General features: G+C 39.2%; 2 protein-coding genes across 2 annotated transcripts in view; one reads left to right on the top strand and one right to left on the bottom strand.

Annotated features, from left to right (window-relative positions):
- The window catches only part of TBPL1 (TATA-box binding protein like 1), a 29778-nt gene extending 21750 nt beyond the window's left edge, over positions 1 to 8028 (top strand). The window contains exons 2-7 of the mRNA XM_007103496.4: positions 1658 to 1836; positions 3339 to 3421; positions 3587 to 3650; positions 5194 to 5297; positions 5390 to 5484; positions 7501 to 8028. Coding sequence (XP_007103558.1) covers positions 1702 to 1836; positions 3339 to 3421; positions 3587 to 3650; positions 5194 to 5297; positions 5390 to 5484; positions 7501 to 7580 — 561 coding nt within the window. The 5' untranslated portion in view covers positions 1658 to 1701 and the 3' untranslated portion in view covers positions 7581 to 8028. The remainder of the gene's footprint in view (positions 1 to 1657; positions 1837 to 3338; positions 3422 to 3586; positions 3651 to 5193; positions 5298 to 5389; positions 5485 to 7500) is intronic.
- A 3468-nt stretch (positions 8029 to 11496) lies between these two features.
- Positions 11497 to 18059, bottom strand: part of SLC2A12 (solute carrier family 2 member 12) — a 54872-nt gene continuing 48309 nt past the window's right edge. The window contains exon 5 of the mRNA XM_007103498.3: positions 11497 to 12092. Within this exon, the coding sequence (XP_007103560.1) occupies positions 11939 to 12092 (154 nt within the window). The 3' untranslated portion in view covers positions 11497 to 11938. The remainder of the gene's footprint in view (positions 12093 to 18059) is intronic.

Raw genomic sequence — 18059 nt, 5'->3', positions numbered from 1 at the left:
AAGAGAAGGTGGCTCAATATCTGGATTGTGATGTAATCGTGGGAAGTAATGCTAAGAAATCTCTGCTCTGCCTGTAGATTTGAACTTATTTTTATCCCTAATCACTGTTACATTTGTGTTATTATTTTCCAAGTATATGTGCTAAGTACTTTTCATACATTTTATATAATTCCCATAACACTGTCTGGTAGGCACTGTCTATTCCATGTCACAGGTGAGAAAACCAAGACACAGACAGAATGCATAACTGGCCTAAGTCCTGAGAACTAGTCGGTGGTGCGTCAAACATGGAGTCTGCACTTAAGATCACCACTGATAACTGTTTCTGTCCTCTGCTTATTAATCTGTCCACCTATATATCTATCCCTCAGACTCCACTGCCACCCCTGCCCCGCCTCTTGTACATAAGAATCATGAGATTGCTCAAACATACACAAAGAACAGAAAAACAAAAAGATAAGCAGATTGAGGGAATATAAGAGTGAGAAAATAGAATGATGTTGAGGTTCAAGTAATACACAGAGTTCAATGCTATATGATCCTATAGAGATGCTAAAAGTTTCGGTCTGACTTCTTATTATGTCCTATCAGAAACTAAAAGGCAGGAAAACAAAACTGAATTTTTTTTATTTGGACTCTTGGCTTCTTCATTTTTTAGTCATATAATAACTTGAATCCTTAATCATATAATAACTTGAATCCGTATAAAGAATCCTAGTTCATTTTCATATTGTGGCTTCAAGGAATTGTAAAGATAATTATATAGTATTGTTACTATTTTCTGATTTTCTCTGTGGGGTAGGTAAGCTGAATTACCATTACTTATTTTTTAAGAGGTAGAAACTCAGAGAATATTTTAGCTGGACATGGATCGTGTGCTTAGTAAAAACAAGGGCTTGTTCTTGTTTGTTTATAGAAATTCAAACAGTTTTGGAAAGATATATATTTTGGAAGATTGGGATCTTGATAAAAATGCTGTTGTGCTAAGTAACTGTTAGAGCTCCCCCGTACACACACAGGTTTGTGAGCTCCTTCAGGACAAAAGACCTTGCCTTATTCCTTTTTTCCTCCAGTATCCTCAGTGTATGGAGGTGTTCAGTAAGTGAATAATGAATGAATGACTTGTAAGTGAGAAAAGTCTGTTAATAAATGTTATAATTAATATTGCTGCCTCTTTAAACTTAAGTCAATGGCTCTACCCGAAATAGCGGAAAAGTAGGTCATTCTTTTTACAGCCCTTGCAGGTTGTATGAGGTGGGTTATAGTACTATTAATGGTTGGACATTGGGACCACAAAGTCCAACCCTTGAACATGGTGTGTTTGGAGAATGGCCATAACTGCAATACGCCTGGAGCATGGTGGTTGTAAAGGCGAGTTGCTGCAGATACGTCTGGCAAGCTCCTGGCATGTAAAAGTTACTGATTAATTTTAAGGAATGAAAGTTAGGTCCAGATTTGGAAGGATTTTATATGACATGTTATCTTTTAAAAAGTGACATTTTTTGTGGGGAGAAGAAAGGATATGATTTGATTTGAGTACCATTTGAACAATAAGTAATGAGATCGACTTCTTGCATTTTAGTTTTCAAGATTACTTGTGAACACTATATTAACAAAACATTTGAGTTTAATTATTTTATTTTGTTTTATTTCTCAGGATGTGATCTTCGTGGTGGGAAGCTAAGTTTTTAAACTACCCCAATGGATGCAGACAGTGATGTTGCACTGGACATTCTAATTACAAATGTAGTCTGTGTTTTTAGAACAAGATGCCATTTGAACTTAAGGAAGATTGCTTTGGAGGGAGCAAATGTAATTTATAAGCGTGACGTTGGAGTGAGTATCTGAATTTTGTCATGTGTGCTACATTAGCCTAATTTTATAGTGCTGTGAAGAAGATACTAAGTAAATGATGACACTACCTTATACATTTATTATAAAAATTAAGAATGTGTATGAAGGCTCTGTTTAAGCTCTAAAAATCAGATGCCAGTATACCTTGATAAATTTTCATTAGTTCTTCATGCTAGAAACTAAGTAAAGATGAATTAAATTCAATTAAAAATTTCAGTGAATCACAATGAAAGGTTTTCAGGTTCATCAATAATGCCATCTTCACTTTAAAAAAGGAGCAAATATATCTGCTAAAAAGAGAGGAAAAGGCTTAATGCTGCGTTGGAACTCTAGCATGCCATATGGTAGAGAAGTCATTTTTTTCTAGGAAGGTTAACTGAAAACTGAGTTGATGGACGAGCTGGTAGTGCAAGACACTTAAACGTAGAATAAACTCAATGTTTCTCAGCCACAGCCACTTATGTATGAAATTTTATATTGTATTTTAGCTCAGATTTTATTTTGCATCTGTGGTAAATTTTGTCTCCCCAGATTTAATAGCTTTCTAGTTTGATAATATGGCATATGACAGAGAAAAAGAAGGAACTAAAAATGTAACAAGAGTTTTAAGAAGAAATGTCTCATTCATTTATTTGTTATGTATTCAGTAAACATTTATCTCTTTTATACATGATGGCCATATAATAAATATTGCCATAAATGAAAAGCTGCAGTGAAAATTTAAATTCACATTTTATCTTGGACCTTAGTCCTTGACCTATTTATACTCACACTGTAGGTAATTTCTTCTAAATCCATAGCTTCAAGTGCCTTTCGTTTCTAAGGAATCTAAAATTACATCTCCAGCTCCAGCATTCCTCCCGCATTCAGGATTTGCACATCGACCTTGAATATGTAATGGGCATCTCAGCTGTAAGACACAGTATAAAGTAGTGGCGGGCACCAAGAAGCAGAGAAGAGCAGGGTTAGAAATCAAGGAGGGGTGAAGGGATGGGTACTTTGGTGGAATGATCAGGGAAGGCCTCTCTGTGGAGATGACATCTGGTGAGAGACCTGAATGAAGGGAGAACACGGAAGGAAGAATATTCCAGATGAAAGTAAACTAGGCAAAGCTCCTGAGGTGTGGACAAGTTTGACATGTTTGAGGATGCGTGCAAATTGCAAATTCCAGTTATGTGAACAGAGTGGAACGAGAGTTGGAGTGTGTACATCCTTGTGGTACATTGATTTCAAGTATACAGTGAGAGGTTTATACCGGCCTTGAATTTTTAATTGATTAAATGTCCTTTTGGATTAATACGTTCTTTGTGTTCAGCATGGTTCTTGATTTCAGAATGGGTGATTTGGAGAACAGTTATTTCAGTTTTGGGTAAGCTTGGCATAGTATTTAAACATGAAATGGCCACATAGAGTAGAACCGTGTGTGAAAATCAACACTTACTGTGTAATCAGGTTGTTGGAGTTCTGGTTGTCTTTTTTTGCAGAAAGTATTAATGAAGCTTAGAAAGCCTAGAATTACAGCTACGATTTGGTCCTCAGGAAAAATTATTTGCACTGGAGCAACAAGGTAAATGTTACTTGGGTTTTCAATTTTCATTTTTTAATTTTCCCCTCATGGGAAGGACATTTTTCTAGACTTAAAAATAAATTCACATGTACAGTTGTTGTGTTCCTCAGTATAAAATTTATTTCCTGTGTAACTGATCATCTTTTTCTTTCTTTCAAACCACAGTGAAGAAGAAGCTAAATTTGGTGCCAGACGTTTAGCCCGCAGTCTCCAGAAGCTGGGATTTCAGGTAACGTTTTCAAAAGCTATCCGAGCTGCAGATACTTAAGGATTTATTTTTGTAAAGTTAACATTTTTTTTTAACGGACTAAAGAAATCTCCACAGAAAGTCCTCTTACGATTGACCTTTTTCTACATTGTATAATACTGTCCTTCAACACAAAAATTTAGTGGCAGACCTTGCCCATGTGGGTATTTGTCAGGAATCCTGGCCTTTTCCCAAATCCTTTTCCCAGAGAGAGAGAGAGAGAGAGAGAGAGAGAGAGAGACTTGTTTCCTTACAGATTAACTGCCTTTTCAACTCTACATTTTTCACTTCTCACAAAAAAAAAAAATTCTGTTTTTGATCATCACAAGAATGCTGTAGCAGGGTGATGAGCGAGAGCTGCAGGACCCTGCTGACACGTACACACTGGTTAGCAGGCTCTCACACTTGTAAAATGACTGTTACTAGCAGGCCAGCCTTCTCAAATATAATCTTGTAGAGGCATGCATTTGAATAAAATTAATACATATCCTGGACTTGCTAGGTCACTTGGAAATGATGAGTAAATGAAAGAAAAAGATGAGCTGTGGTTCCTGAACAGGTGGGCCTAGGCAGTTTGGGATTTGGGTGGGAGGTGATGAGAGGTTGAGTTTCTCTCTGATGACTTCAGTCTCCTCTGAGGTGGAAGGTGCTAGGAAGGCACTGAGGTGCTGGGGGGGCATGGGGGTGTTGGTGCTGGATGGGAGTGCAGGATAGAGAGCCATGATTGACAGCGGGGCCACTGTGCACGTTTTGTGACTTTCTCCCACTGCCTTGTGCCAGTACTGAGTTGGAGGATGGTTCATCCAGATCTGTGGCTTTACTAGGGACCATTGAAAAGATGACAGGGTAAAACCATTAAAATCTTGGTAGGAGTGGCTGAAGTTGTTAATATTGAGAGAACATTATTTTCAGCCTTGGAGCCTCTTTTCTTAGCATAATATTAGAAACGTTGAAAGAAATCCCAGTGAGTTAAAAACACAATTCTATCACACTAATCCTCATTTTGTCCCCCAAAAGAAACAAACATCTAACTGAACTCACAGAAATGCCATTTCACCTGACTGCATATAAGAAAAAGTCTGGCGCTTGGAGCTCAGTGTCCACTACTTTCTGCGTTTTAAGTGAAGGCTTTCCGTTCTGACACTTCAAGGAGGACTCTGCTTTAAGTTTTTCCTCACTGTTCTCCCTCTTATCCCAGCAGATTAAATATTAAATGGGTCTAAAGTATTGAAAAATTAAACTGAAATAAGATTCAGAAGACCCCAGATGTAGCGCTTTGATCATGCAGTTATCTCAGGCTTTGTTTATTTTTTTAATGACGTTTTTGAGCCTTTTTCCCCCCCTTTAATTATAGCATTAAGGAGTCCCCGATAACTTAAAACACTAAATCCATGCTTTAAATGTTTCTGTTTATCTTGTTTGTTCTTATATTTAAGGATTACAATTCAATGATTAAGATTGCCATGATGAGCATATTTTTTTGTTTGTTTCAAAATAATTCATTCGTTTTACTTCTCTCCTAAAGGTAATATTTACAGATTTTAAGGTTGTTAACGTTTTGGCAGTATGTAACATGCCGTTTGAAATACGTTTGCCAGAATTCACAAAGAACAATAGACCTCACGCCAGGTAGGTCTTTGAAGAATCAAGATAACTTAGCAAATTTGAAATTACTTGTCAGGCTATAAGTATTTATATTAATTTTGGCTTTGTTTGCATAGTTACGAACCTGAACTTCATCCTGCTGTGTGTTATCGGATAAAATCTCTAAGAGCTACATTACAGATTTTTTCAACAGGAAGTATCACAGTAACAGGTATTTTATGATATTGAAACCAAGCTTGTCAATTATGGATTGAATGAGATAAGAGGTGTCCATACCAAAATAGAGATAAAGTCTGCTTTGTCCCTTTTAGCCACTTCTGCCCTTCTAGGGGAACCAGTCTCCTCACTTTTAACACAGTAGATTAGTTTAACCTGCTTCTATATACTATTTTGAAATCTTATGTATACGATTTTGTGCCGGTCTTCTTTATCTTCATTACCCTAGTGAGATTCATCTCTGTTGCTCCATGTAGCTGTAGATCAGCCATTCTTACTGCTATTTAGTACCCAGTACGTGAATATATTGTTCCATGGGCATTTGGATAGTTTTCAGTTTGGAATTAAAAATATTCTAGTATGTATTTTCATATATGATTTTTAAGTTTATGACATCTTGCATTTAAAATACTCAAGAGAAACCCATTCTATGAACTTCATAGAGGTTTTACATGAGCAAAATATTCATATATAATTGGTAGCTATTTGGTATGTTTTATGTGTATTTTGTTATATCTTTTGAATTGTTTTAATTACTTGGAAGGGGTAGTTTCAGAATACTAGGTAGGCATAGATGTCCAAGGGTAGTATTAGCATGCAGGATGATTTTTTTAATGGTACTATGGTTATAAATTGTTCAGAGACATTACTTGAGAGTCAGACCCTACCTTTGGCAAAACTGAGTTAAGGAAAATTTCTGTAGAGTCCTTGAATTTTCTTTTTATTCTTTCAGTCCTTAGAGGAAAATAAAAATTATTGACACCTGTAAACCTTCAACAAAAAAGCTTTAGTTCTGATTCAGCCATGGATTTTCACATCTTCCTTGGAGACTTAATCTTGCCAGAGTCATACCTGAATCTTAAAAATGGGGGAGCAAGTCCATTTCTTTCCTTCTTTGGACTCTCTGTTTCTACACTTTGGAGCCCAGACCTCACAGAGGCCTCCAAATCTATTTGACAAGTCCCTATTAAGTATGGAAGAAAATAATGCATATGTAAAATATATATTAAGTTAATAGATTTAAACAACACAGTAGCAAACTGAAGACCATTGACCTGGTTAATTAGTATGCATTATATATTAACCTCTGGAATACCCTATGAACTGTTAATTCAGTGGACATGTACTGAGTGGTTCCCGTGGGCAAAGCTGTACTCTGTGGAGGGACTGAGGTGAGTCAGGAAGGATCGGACCAGGGTAAGACGTGGTCAGTGCCTTCAAAGGGTCCACAATGGATGCATTTGTACGTTTTTTGGGATCTTTCAAAAGGTAAGTTTACGTTAGTAGAAAAAACGTATTTATTCAGAATAAGTTTTATAAAAATATTTTTTCATTATCCTTTTTATATATTTTTTTAGCTATTTAGATGAAAGGCTACATATTTTTAAAGTCCTAGCATTACATAGATTAATTAATACATAACCTCATCCCCTGGTGCTTTTTTTTTTAATGGGCAGAGTAAGCTGTAAGGGTGAATGGCCAGATTAGTAATAAACATGTGAGTACCAAATAGTAGTAAATTTGTGGGGATGTTTAGACCGTGTAGTATATAACAGCCCTCTGGTTTCCCAACGCTCTGGTAGCAGCTTTGTTTAGCTCTGCTGGGTTCCTTGATACTCCTGTGAGCTTCAGTCGTAGCCTAACCAAAAGCCAGACTACAGTAACCAAAAGCATAATAGTTGTGTAGTCCCGCTTGTTATTCCTTCCTTTAATAAGCATATTATAGTACTTTGTGATTGTCTGTGTGGTTTTTTTATATACTCTCTTTTCACAATGGTGCCCTAAAACAAGGTGAACATCATCATTTTGTGTTTGATTCCCTTTAATTGTCCATAAAAAAATCTTATTCTCTTGGTTCTTGCTGTGACTGTGTGTATAATTATGTAAGTGTAGATTTTTTTTAAACAACCTGAAAATTCTAAAGTACTTGGTTATTTGTAATTCTGGGAAATCAGCTTTTCCTAGTGCTCTTTTGCCTCTTCTCACCCCTTCCTCCATTGTGTTGTTACAGGGCCCAATGTAAAGGCCGTCGCTACTGCTGTGGAACAGGTATACCCGTTTGTGTTTGAAAGCAGGAAAGAAATTTTATAAGTCATCACGTAATTGGTTAGAATCCCAAACTGAGCACCTTTTAAATCCTGCTGCACATTGGACTCAAAAGGAAAACTGGACCAACAGTAATTGAGGAAATAGACTCTTTTATTCATTCACGGCTACAGCGTAAGCTCCAGTCCCTTTGGATTTTATTTCAAACCTTGCTGTAATATAAAAAGGAAGTTTACAAGACATGACATTGCTGCTTTTACAAAAGGACATTCTATTTATTTTCGCAGTAATTTCATGTCCCCACGAGCAGAGCTGTCACAGTGTGCACTACCTTAAAGTGTTTTGTTGTTATCATTATTTTTTTCCAGTTTGAGCTGATGTGTTTTATTTGTGAATAGTCTTTTACATTTTTGTATGCTGAATATGGGCACCAAAGAACCTGTAAAAGTTATCTTTTTCAATTGAATGTGCACAAATAAAAGTTTGTAAAAGATCACTCTTCATATCCATTCTATTCCCTATTTTCTATTTTAACAAAAATTGTATTCAGAATTCTTTTTTTTTTTAATCTATGCAAGCTTAGACTTTTGCTAAAGTGTGTTGGCTTCTTTTTGAAGTGTATTTTGTAAATATATATATGCCACATGTGTATAGTATCTTTTAATGCTCTGTTACCAAATATCAAATAGGAATTTTTTTCTTGCAGATTAGAAATAAAAACATGTATATAAATTCTAGGGAACTGGAGTAGAACTTTATAAATTAAGCGTAATGTTTTATGTTGCTAATTTAACATGATAGAAAATGTTAACTATCTTTTAAAAGTCATAAAGTTGTAGTTTTAAAAAGAGAAACTCTTACCTACAAGATGAATATAAGAAAGAAGCTGTGATGGGTTGTACCTCATATGTACCTTTGTTATTCTGGAAAGACTCAACTCTGGTTATAGGAAAGTAAAAATCTTAGGTTGGTACTCAAGGCTTTACTAAGAGTCTTGTCAGAAGTTGAAACATTGTGCTGTTTTAGCAAGAAGTGCCCAAAAGCTGATTCTGTGCCACAGTGTAATTATACTACAGTTCAATTTGAACTTGAAAGCCATTTTGCAAGATAAGTCTTTCCCCCTGCTGTGTCTTATTTAATGAAGCTAAAGAGCGACTACCCAGTATATGGGATTGCTCCTCTTAAAGTTATAATAAATATGCATCTGTGAAACAGTGGCTCTCTGGCTCACCCATGAGCCCAGGAATGGTAATATAGGATCAGGCTGCAGTGGTGCCTGGCCATTTGTGTTTAGGAGTTTAGTATTACTAGCAATGATTTTACCTAGAAATAAAGCTGAGTGGAGAGTCATATTAGCTTCTCAGTTAAAATTAATAGAGGTAATAGTACAACACAATTTTCTTCTAAAACCTTGAATTTCCAAAATGTTTTGAAACCTTTGTGAAAAATTGGAACATCTTAACCTCCATTTTCCCTACCATATTCTAAAATCTTGAAAGCTGCACTGAACAATACGTATTATTTTTTATGTTTATTTGTGTCTTCTTTCTTCTCGATGCCTTCCCCTACCCTGCCTTTCACTCCCTCATAAGTTGGGGCCAATGGCTAACTTTTATATTTTCTTTCTTGGGAAAGACTTAATTGTGATTTTAAGACTTCCTTCTCATTTTTTACATTTGTGTTTATTTGCTTCATTTTGAGATCCAGTGGGATAGGCAACCTCAAAAAATATACAGAATAAAATTCAATGAAAGTTATAGGTTCTGGGCAGACTGTTTCAAAAATTTGAGGTTTCCCACTTAGATTTAATTAACAGTAATTAAGTGACCTCCTGTTTGGCAGTGTTCACAAAAAAGAAATAGCAAAAAGGGTGGGGGGGGACATGATTATATAGCCAAGGTGCAGATCCAGATGTCTGTTGTAATATTTTTCAGTATTCGAGTGACTTGAAAACTATGTAGATCAGTAGCTTATCAAAATGCTTTCTCAGAAAAGAGGGAGAAAGACAATCTGACCGGGTCTGGTTTCAGGACTGCTTGCTTGAGTATCGCCTGGCAAAGTGTCATGGGTGACCCACTATACTTAACAAAGCTGGTAAGAAATGAGTGTGTCTGATGTCTTCTGTCTTTTCACAAGTGCTGTACATTTTTTTCTATAAATAAAAACTGTGAATATATACATATAAATTATAAGTATTCCCCCTTTTTTATTTTTGAAAGTCAGAAAGCTCTGATTGGGTGCATATTGGGTAAAAATTAGTTTGAAAACAGAACTGTTTCATTATAGATTCTGGATAATAAAAGAAAAATATAAGAGAGTGTTGAAGATACTGAAATTGAAATCACTTAGTGATAAACCTACTAGGTTTATAACAGTTTCCTTCCCATTTACAATGTATGGCTAAGCCAAGAGATAGCTAAAGTATATACAGTGTTCGAACTGCACAGCGAAATATGTAACAATTTTGTTAAATATCTTACAATCTGTGATGCTTGGCAAAGAAAAAAAGAATTCATATTGATTACCTGTCTTGACCTTTTTTAATCTCAGCGTATAATTGCACTGAAGGTTCATAATAAATTTCTTAAATTGATCCTCTACAGAACACACTTTCCCGTCTTCCAAAACAAGTGAACAATGCATGTTCTAACTTGCATATGAAATGTACCATGCAGAATGAAGACTGCAAATCTCCCTTCCTCATAACCTCCCCTGCCAATTTTAATTTAGATAGTATGTTTCAGCACCAGGACTTTTAGTCATTCTCCTGAGTTCCTGATAATACAGTTTTACTATTGCTTACATAGGTTGTAGTCAGATCGCTTCATTATAAGGGAATGCAGTAGATCATATTTCCTTATATCAAACTAGGACAGTTTGTTATGGGCCAATAGAAAAATTTCAAGCTGAATAAAAAGGGCTTTTGACTCTTAGGATTCTCCTTTCTTCAGGTTAATCATATTTTTGTATTCTTTTTCAAGTTAGGTTGTTCAGTACTTTTTGTGTGTGTCTCCCATAGCTTATAATATTAGTCATTTAATGGGTTACTGCATAAGTGGTTTGAGATTCTTTATTGTAGATTTTCTATCATTGTATCCAAATTCTATTAGTAAAATGCCTCCCCACGTCTTAAAATTCAACTGGTGAAATACAGAAGAGAGCAATCCATTGTTGTGTGGGTGAAAACCCAAGTTTCTGGTACAGTCGGTGATCTCTGTTTCATCGTAGAGAAGACCATATTGAGGGAATTGTCCCGATGTTTGGATGTCATTTATTATGTTTGCAGGCATCTGAAAGTCAGCATCAATTATAGCCTGTAGGCCATAACCTGAGGTAGTGGTAATCCTGAGGAGTGCGAAGAATCACAGGAAACTATGGATCGCTATTAAGGTATCATGAAAGCCTTACAAAGAGAGAACTGTATAAGCTTGACTTAGTAACTCAAACCTAATTACTTACAGATTTGAATAAATAACCTAATGGCTTGACTTCTTTTCTCGTGTTTTACTAACAGCTACTTCTAAATAAATATGGTCCCAGGATTTTGAAATTGTCCTTTCTATTCGTATTTTTAAAAAATGGATGGAGGGGCTTCCCTGGTGGCGCAGTGGTTGAGAGTCCGCCTGCCGATGCAGGGGACACGGGTTCGTGCCCCGGTCCGGGAGGATCCCACATGCCGCGGAGCGGCTGGCAAAAAAAAAAAAAAAAAAAAAAGGATGGAAAAGTGCTTATTTTTCTCAACTATTGCAGAGTTGTTTCTCTTAATATTTTATAATACTAATACCAAATTCATAAAAGGATATTTTGAATTACATTGTAGTTCATAATTCATAAAATAGGATGTATAATCTTTATACTTGTTGAACTGTAATTAGAAATTATCACTAAAATCCTAAGCAGGACCCTATCCTAACCTAGAACATGTTTGCAATTGTCCACATTGTGTCCTGGTTCTTTTTTACACAAGACCCAGTGCAGGTAGTGTCTTGGTAGGCAAAAAACCATAAGCTTATGTTCAGACAACTTCTGTGTCTTAATAATAAAGCCGCAACTGGCCTCTATGCATACAAACCTTAAGGTAAAAATTGTTCTCATCACTAGTTCATAGTCTTTCAAAGGCTGCTCTGTGAAGAAGGTGGAAGATAACCAACCGGTATTGATTTTTAACCTGGTATTCTGCTCAGAGTAAGAAAGGGATCACTTAGGACCTTGTTCCTCACCTACCTTTCATGGTTCCTTTTGGGGGGGTAGAGATTAAAGATTGTCTCTATCATTTCAGGGTGTCCCTTTTAAACTAGCTCTGTGATACCGAAGAGAAAACATGGGAGTGGCCAATATGTATTGGTAGGAAGACACCCTAAATGTTCTCATACTGTATCAACATTTGTAAGGTTTTGAGGCCATTAGGTCTCTGGAGAAAGCTGCCTTGGCTGTCCCCTACCCCGTAGCTTTTTAGACTCCAAGAACTGTTCTTGGGGTTTTCTTTTTTGAAGCTGTTTTGGCACTAATTCCTCTTGGTGATGACTCATAAAACAAATATTGTTTTTCACATAGTTCCTGAAAGAGAAAGAGGCACTAATGAAAATGTCATTCTTAATTTACAGTATTTGAAAATGTGCAGGCTATATAATTTTTTAAATCACCCTGGGGCTTTAATGTTTTAGCTCCGCAAAAAAAGACCAAGGTTTATTGCAAAGTTTCCACGTGTCATGAAATTGAGTGCACCACAGACCTTTGATCAATCTCATGCAAAGGGTAAGGTGGGGTGCCTTCTCAGAACATAATCATGGCATTCCTGTCTGCAGGGAAGGATTCCAAGGATAGTCTTACATAGAACTACTGGAGATTACATCCCAGATCCTCTTTAATTTCTTCCCTTTTCTCAAACTCTGCTTACCAGTATGCCTATATTTATATCTATATATTCTGCTTTCTGCATTATCCCCTTGCCCCTGCATTAACAAATTCATTTCTGCAACATTATTCCCATCAGCATAAAAACATGCTCTAGTATTTTATGTTTATTTAAATAAACACCTTTGAACCTCTCTCCCCCCTTTCCAATATCCTGTCCTATAATTTAACCAGTTCATCGAGTGGCTACAACATGCCAGGTGCTATGGATGGAGGAGATAAAGACTCTGGCTTTCAAGGAGCTTACACCTTAACAGGAGCCAAGCACGTAAGCATATAATTTCAAGTAGTAAGAGTGCTAAGGAGAAAAGTAAACCAAGAAAGGGAAAAAGAATGACTTAGTTGGGGTGTGGGGGACTGTATCATACTGCTGGCATCTCTAAAGATTAGGTGACATCTGATCAGAAACGAGTGAAGTTAGGGAGGGAACAATGTGAAGGATTGCAGCTAAGTGCTGTGTTGCGGAAAGTCCGATACGGCTACAGCATGACGAGTACCTGAATGACAGATGTGAGGTCGGAGGGGAGGGTAGCAGCCATACTTAAGAAGCTTGAATTTTATTCAAAATGTAGTAGGAGCCATGGGATTTTGAGCTGAGGAATGACGTTGTTAAGATCCATCTAGGGACTTCCCTTGTGGTGCAGTGGATAAGACTCCGCGCTCCCAATGCAGGGGGCACGGGTTCGATCCCTATCAGGGAACTAGATCCCACATGCATGCTGCAACTAAGAGTTATCATGCCACAACTAAGGAGCCCACCTGCCGCAACCCGGCACAACCAAATAAATATTTTTTTTTAAATTTAATCCTTGAGCCTCAGTAAAGTCCTCAGATGATTGCAGCCTTGACCAACAGCTAGATTGCAACTTCCAGAACCAGAGCCAACCTGCTAAACCACTCCTAAACTCCAGACCCGCAGACACTGTGTGAAATAATAAATGTTTATTACAAAAAATAAATAAAAGATCCATCTAGCTGCTATATAGGATAGGATAGCGTGCAGAGCGCAGGAGTTGAAAGAGGAAGACTAGTTTGGAGGTTAGTAAGTCCAGATAAAAGATGGTGGCTTGGATTTAGAACAGTACTGGTGGAAAGTGTATATTCATATGTTTTGTTAACAGCTAACAAGACTTGCTGATAGTGTAGCTGTGGGGTGTAAGGAGTAGCGTGGATGAATCCTAAGCCTCTGGCCTCAAAGCACCCCTGGCCTCAGAAGTTCCCCCCAAGCAGAAGACCCATGGAGGAAATGTGACTGGGTGATCGAGGGGACTGGGAATCAAGAGTTCTGTCCGATTAGAGATGCCTTTTGGACGTTCCAACCAAAGATGTCAAGTGGACAGTTGGATTTCGGAATTCGAAAATCAGGTAAAAGGTCTGAGACTAGAGATAATCATTTGGGAGTCATCAATTTATGGATGGCTGATAAAGCCAGGGGAATACATCCAAGAAGTGAGTGTAGATGGAGATCTAAGGATTGAGCCCTGGGCATTATGGTATTTGAAGGGAGGGAGGGAGGAAGGGGAAGCAGCGGAGACCAAGGAATGACTAATGAGGTAGGCGGAAAACCAGGAAACTAATATTCCAGAAGACAAGTGAAAAAAAAAATGTTTAAAGATAAGGGAGCATGAGGGCCTGGGCACGTGCTGCTGGAAAGTCACATAACACGGGAACTGACCCTGAGGTTTGGTAACTCGGCAGAAGTCATGAGTAGCCTGGGTAGTCAGAAAGCAGGAAAGAAAGCCTGAGAGGAGTAAGTTCAAGAAAGAATGAGAGGTGAGGACCTGGAGACAACAGAGCACTCTGGAACTGAAAAGTGGGCAGGGAGTGAGTGGGTACCCGGGAGGAATTTGAGATTTGAGGTCTAGGGAGGTATGTTGCTTAGGATGGGGAGTACTGCAGCTCTGTGTATGTGTGTGTGTGATGATAACCCCATAGAAGGGGGACATTGAGGACATGCTCAGGACAATTGAAAGAATTGGCCTTTGCACCAAGAGAGAAAAGGTGGGCATAGATGTAGGTCGTTGAGTAGATGGTGTGGAGGATGAAGTGGGCTCTTTCTTTCTGTTTTCTCCGTGAACTAAAAACCCAAGACCATCAGCAGAGAGTGAGGAAGTGGGAGGGAGGGCTGGAGGCTTGAGAGGGGACAGGGTGTGAGGCCACCATCTTGGACAGTAGGAAAATCAACTGACCAGGGCCATGTGGTAGGTTGCAGGACATTCCTGAAGACCTACTTGAGACTTATGTTCATCAATTTAAAACTGGACTTGTCAGTATAGTTGGGCGTATCTCAAGCCAAGTTCCTCGGACGCAGGGATAAAACAAGCTAAGGACTGGCTTAATCAGAATTAAGGTTTGCCTGAATGGAGGGAGAGAGGGCAGGGTAAAGGGAGGGGTGGTGCATGGGATCTAAGGAAGGTAAGAAAGGAAGTGAGGACATGGGTGATGACTCTTCAGTGGATTCCCAGTCCTGGTAGGTGCTTGAGAGAGTGAGCTGAAACGCAGAGTGGTCCGAGGGTGAGTGGGTTGCTTGTGAAAGGAGCAGCGATGGGTAAGGACAGTCGAGGTTATGATCGTCCTGTTTGCTCCCCTTCCCAGCATCATCCAGTCCCTGCTTCTGACAACACTCCTCTTGGCTTCAGTGATACCATATTCTCCTGGCTGCTCTCCAGCCTCACCGTTGGCTCCTTTTCAGTCCTTTCGATACTCACTCTCCTCTGCCTATTCTCTAAGTGTTGGCGTAATCTAGGGCTTGGTCCTGCACCTCCATTCTCTTCTCTCTGCTCTCTGACCAGATGATCTCATCTGGTTCCATAACCTAAATACCACTTACACAAAACTGACCCTGACTCTGAGTGTCTCCAGAATTTCATACTTACATATCCAGCTGCCAACCAGTACTATATCCATCTTGTGTCTAATGGACATCTCTGTAATCTTTCCAGCCCTGAAACCTAGTTCTGAAGGGGCTTCCCTGTGTTACCGTCCGTGCAGTTTCTCAAGCTAAAAATTTAGGTACCACTCTGACTACTTCATTGCCTTACTCCTATATCCAGTTAATTCATTAATTTATTCATTTTCAATAATAAGCTTCAATTATATGCGAAGAAATTATTCCAGGTGCTGGGAAACAACAGTGAACAAAGTATACAAAATTCCCTGCCCTCAAGGAACTTAATGGAGTGAGAGGAGATAGACAAGAAACCAAGTGAAATATAGAAGGTACCAGCTTTGGGGGAAAAACTGAAAAAAGAGAGTGGATGCAGAGTTGGGATATGACTGTGATTTTAAATAGGGTAACAGGACAATTCAGAAGGAGATAAAGTGGTGAGACAAGTGGATATCTAAGGGAAGGGAATTCTAGACAGAGGAAACAAGGGCAGAGACCCTGAGTCTTGAGCATTGCGTGGTGTGTTTGGGATGCAGCAAAATGGCCAGTGCAGCTGATGAGAGTGAAAGAGGGGGAGAGTAGTAGGATATGTAGGGCTGTATGGGCCATCAAAGCCGCTGGAGGATTTGAGCAAAGGAATAGCTTGATCATATTTAAAGGGATCACTGGCTGCTGTGCTGAAAACAGATCAGAGGGGATGGAGGCTGAAAACAGGACCAGGCAGGTGGTTACTACAGTAACGCAGGAGAGAGCACGGCGACTCAGATCAAGGGAGGGGCAGTGCAGGTGGCAGGCTCTGGATCTATTTTTTTTTTAATAAATTTATTTATTTAATTTATTTATTTTTGGTTGCGTTGGGTCTTCATTGCTGCGCGCAGGCTTTCTCTAGTTGCAGCGAGCGGGGGCTGCTCTTCGTTGTGGTGCACAGGCTTCTTATTGCAGTGGCTGCTCCTGTTGCGGAGCTCGGGCTCTAGGGGCACGGGCTTCAGTAGTTGCAGCACAGGGGCTCAGTAGTTGTGGCTCGCAAGCTCTAGAGCACAGGCTCAGTAGTTGTGGCACAGGGCTTAGTTGCTCTGAGGCATGTGGGATCTTCCCAGACCAGGGCTCGAACCCATGTCCCCTGCGTTGGCAGGTGGATTCTTAACCACTGCGCTTCCAGGGAAGTCCCTGGATCTATTTTTAAATTAGAGCCAACACTGTTTTCTGAAAGATTGAACATGGCGTGGGAGGGAAAGAGTCAGGAGAGATGCCAAGGTTTGTGACCAGAGCAAGTAGAAGGATAAGGTTGACATCAACTGAGGTGGAAAAGTCTGCGAGTGGAGTAGGTTTGGGGAATATTGGGGTTCAATTCAGATCATGTTTGTAATATTTGTTAGACATTTGAAAAGAGTTGGAGAGCAAACAGTTGAATAGACAAGCCTTGTGTTCAGGAGAGATATTGAAGCTGGAGGTGTAAATGTTGGATTCAGTGGCATATGGATGGTGTAAAGACCATAACTTTGAGATCAACGAGCCAGTGAGGGGATAAGGAAGGGGTCAGAGGACGAAGCCCTAGGGCATACCAACTTTAAGATAGTGAAAGATGAGATGGAACCAGCAGAGGATGCTGAGGAGAACGCACTGGTAGGAGACAACCAGGAGGTCAGTCCCTGAAGGCAGTGAAGCAAGTATTTTGGGAAGGAGGGCGTGCTCACCCCAGTCAATGCTGGGGATGGTCACTACATGAGCCATTAAGACGGCGGATGAGAATTGATCATGGGGTTTAGCAACGTGGAGGTAACCAGGATGTTAAAAGGAGCAATGACAGTAGAGTAATGGCCATAGAAGTCTCATCAGAGCAGGTTCACGAGAGAATAGGAAGAGAGGAATTGCTGACAGTGAATAGAGACAATTCTGAAAGAACTTTGCTATAAATGATGGCAAAGAATACAGGTGAAAATAAATGATAGCAGAGCAGGACTTCCCTGGTGGCACAGTGGTTAAGAATACGCCTGCCAATGCAGGGGACACGGGTTCGATCCCTCGTCCGGGAAGATCCCACATGCCACGGAACAGCTAAGCCCATGCACCACAACTGCTGAGCCTGAGCTCTAGAGCCCGCGAGCCAGAACTACTGAGCCCGTGTGCCACAACTGCTGAGCCCACATGCCACGACTACTGAAGCCCATGTGCCTAGGGCCCGTGCTCCACAAGAGAATCACTGCAATGAGAAGCCCGCACACCGCAACCAAGAGGAGCCCCCGCTCGCCGCAACTAGAGAAAGCCCACGCACAGTAACAAAGACCCAACGCAGCCATAAATAAATAAACAAATAAATAAATAAATAAAGTACCCCCTACAATAAGATACCACCTCAAGCTATTAGGTTGGCCACTACCAAAAAAAAAAAAAAAAATAGAAAATAACAAGTGTTGCACTACTATACATAAAATAGATAACTAATAAGGACCTACTGTATAGCACAGGGAACTCTACTCAATACTCTGTAATGACCTATATGGGAAAAGAATCTTAAAAAGAGTGGATATATGTATATGTATAACTGATTCACTTTGCTGTACAGCAAACACTAACACAACACTGTAAATCAACTACTCTAATAAAAATGTACAACGAAACAAAACATCCAAAAAACAGAAGTACCCCCCCACACACGCTTACTATCTTAATTCTCATGGCATTTTTGCTCACTGATTAATGTTATAGCACCTGGAACAGTGCGT

This window comes from Physeter macrocephalus, chromosome 10 (genome assembly GCF_002837175.3).
Source record: "Physeter macrocephalus isolate SW-GA chromosome 10, ASM283717v5, whole genome shotgun sequence".
Taxonomy (NCBI): Eukaryota; Metazoa; Chordata; class Mammalia; order Artiodactyla; family Physeteridae; genus Physeter; species Physeter macrocephalus.
This window is presented reverse-complemented; position numbering and strand designations above follow the sequence as displayed.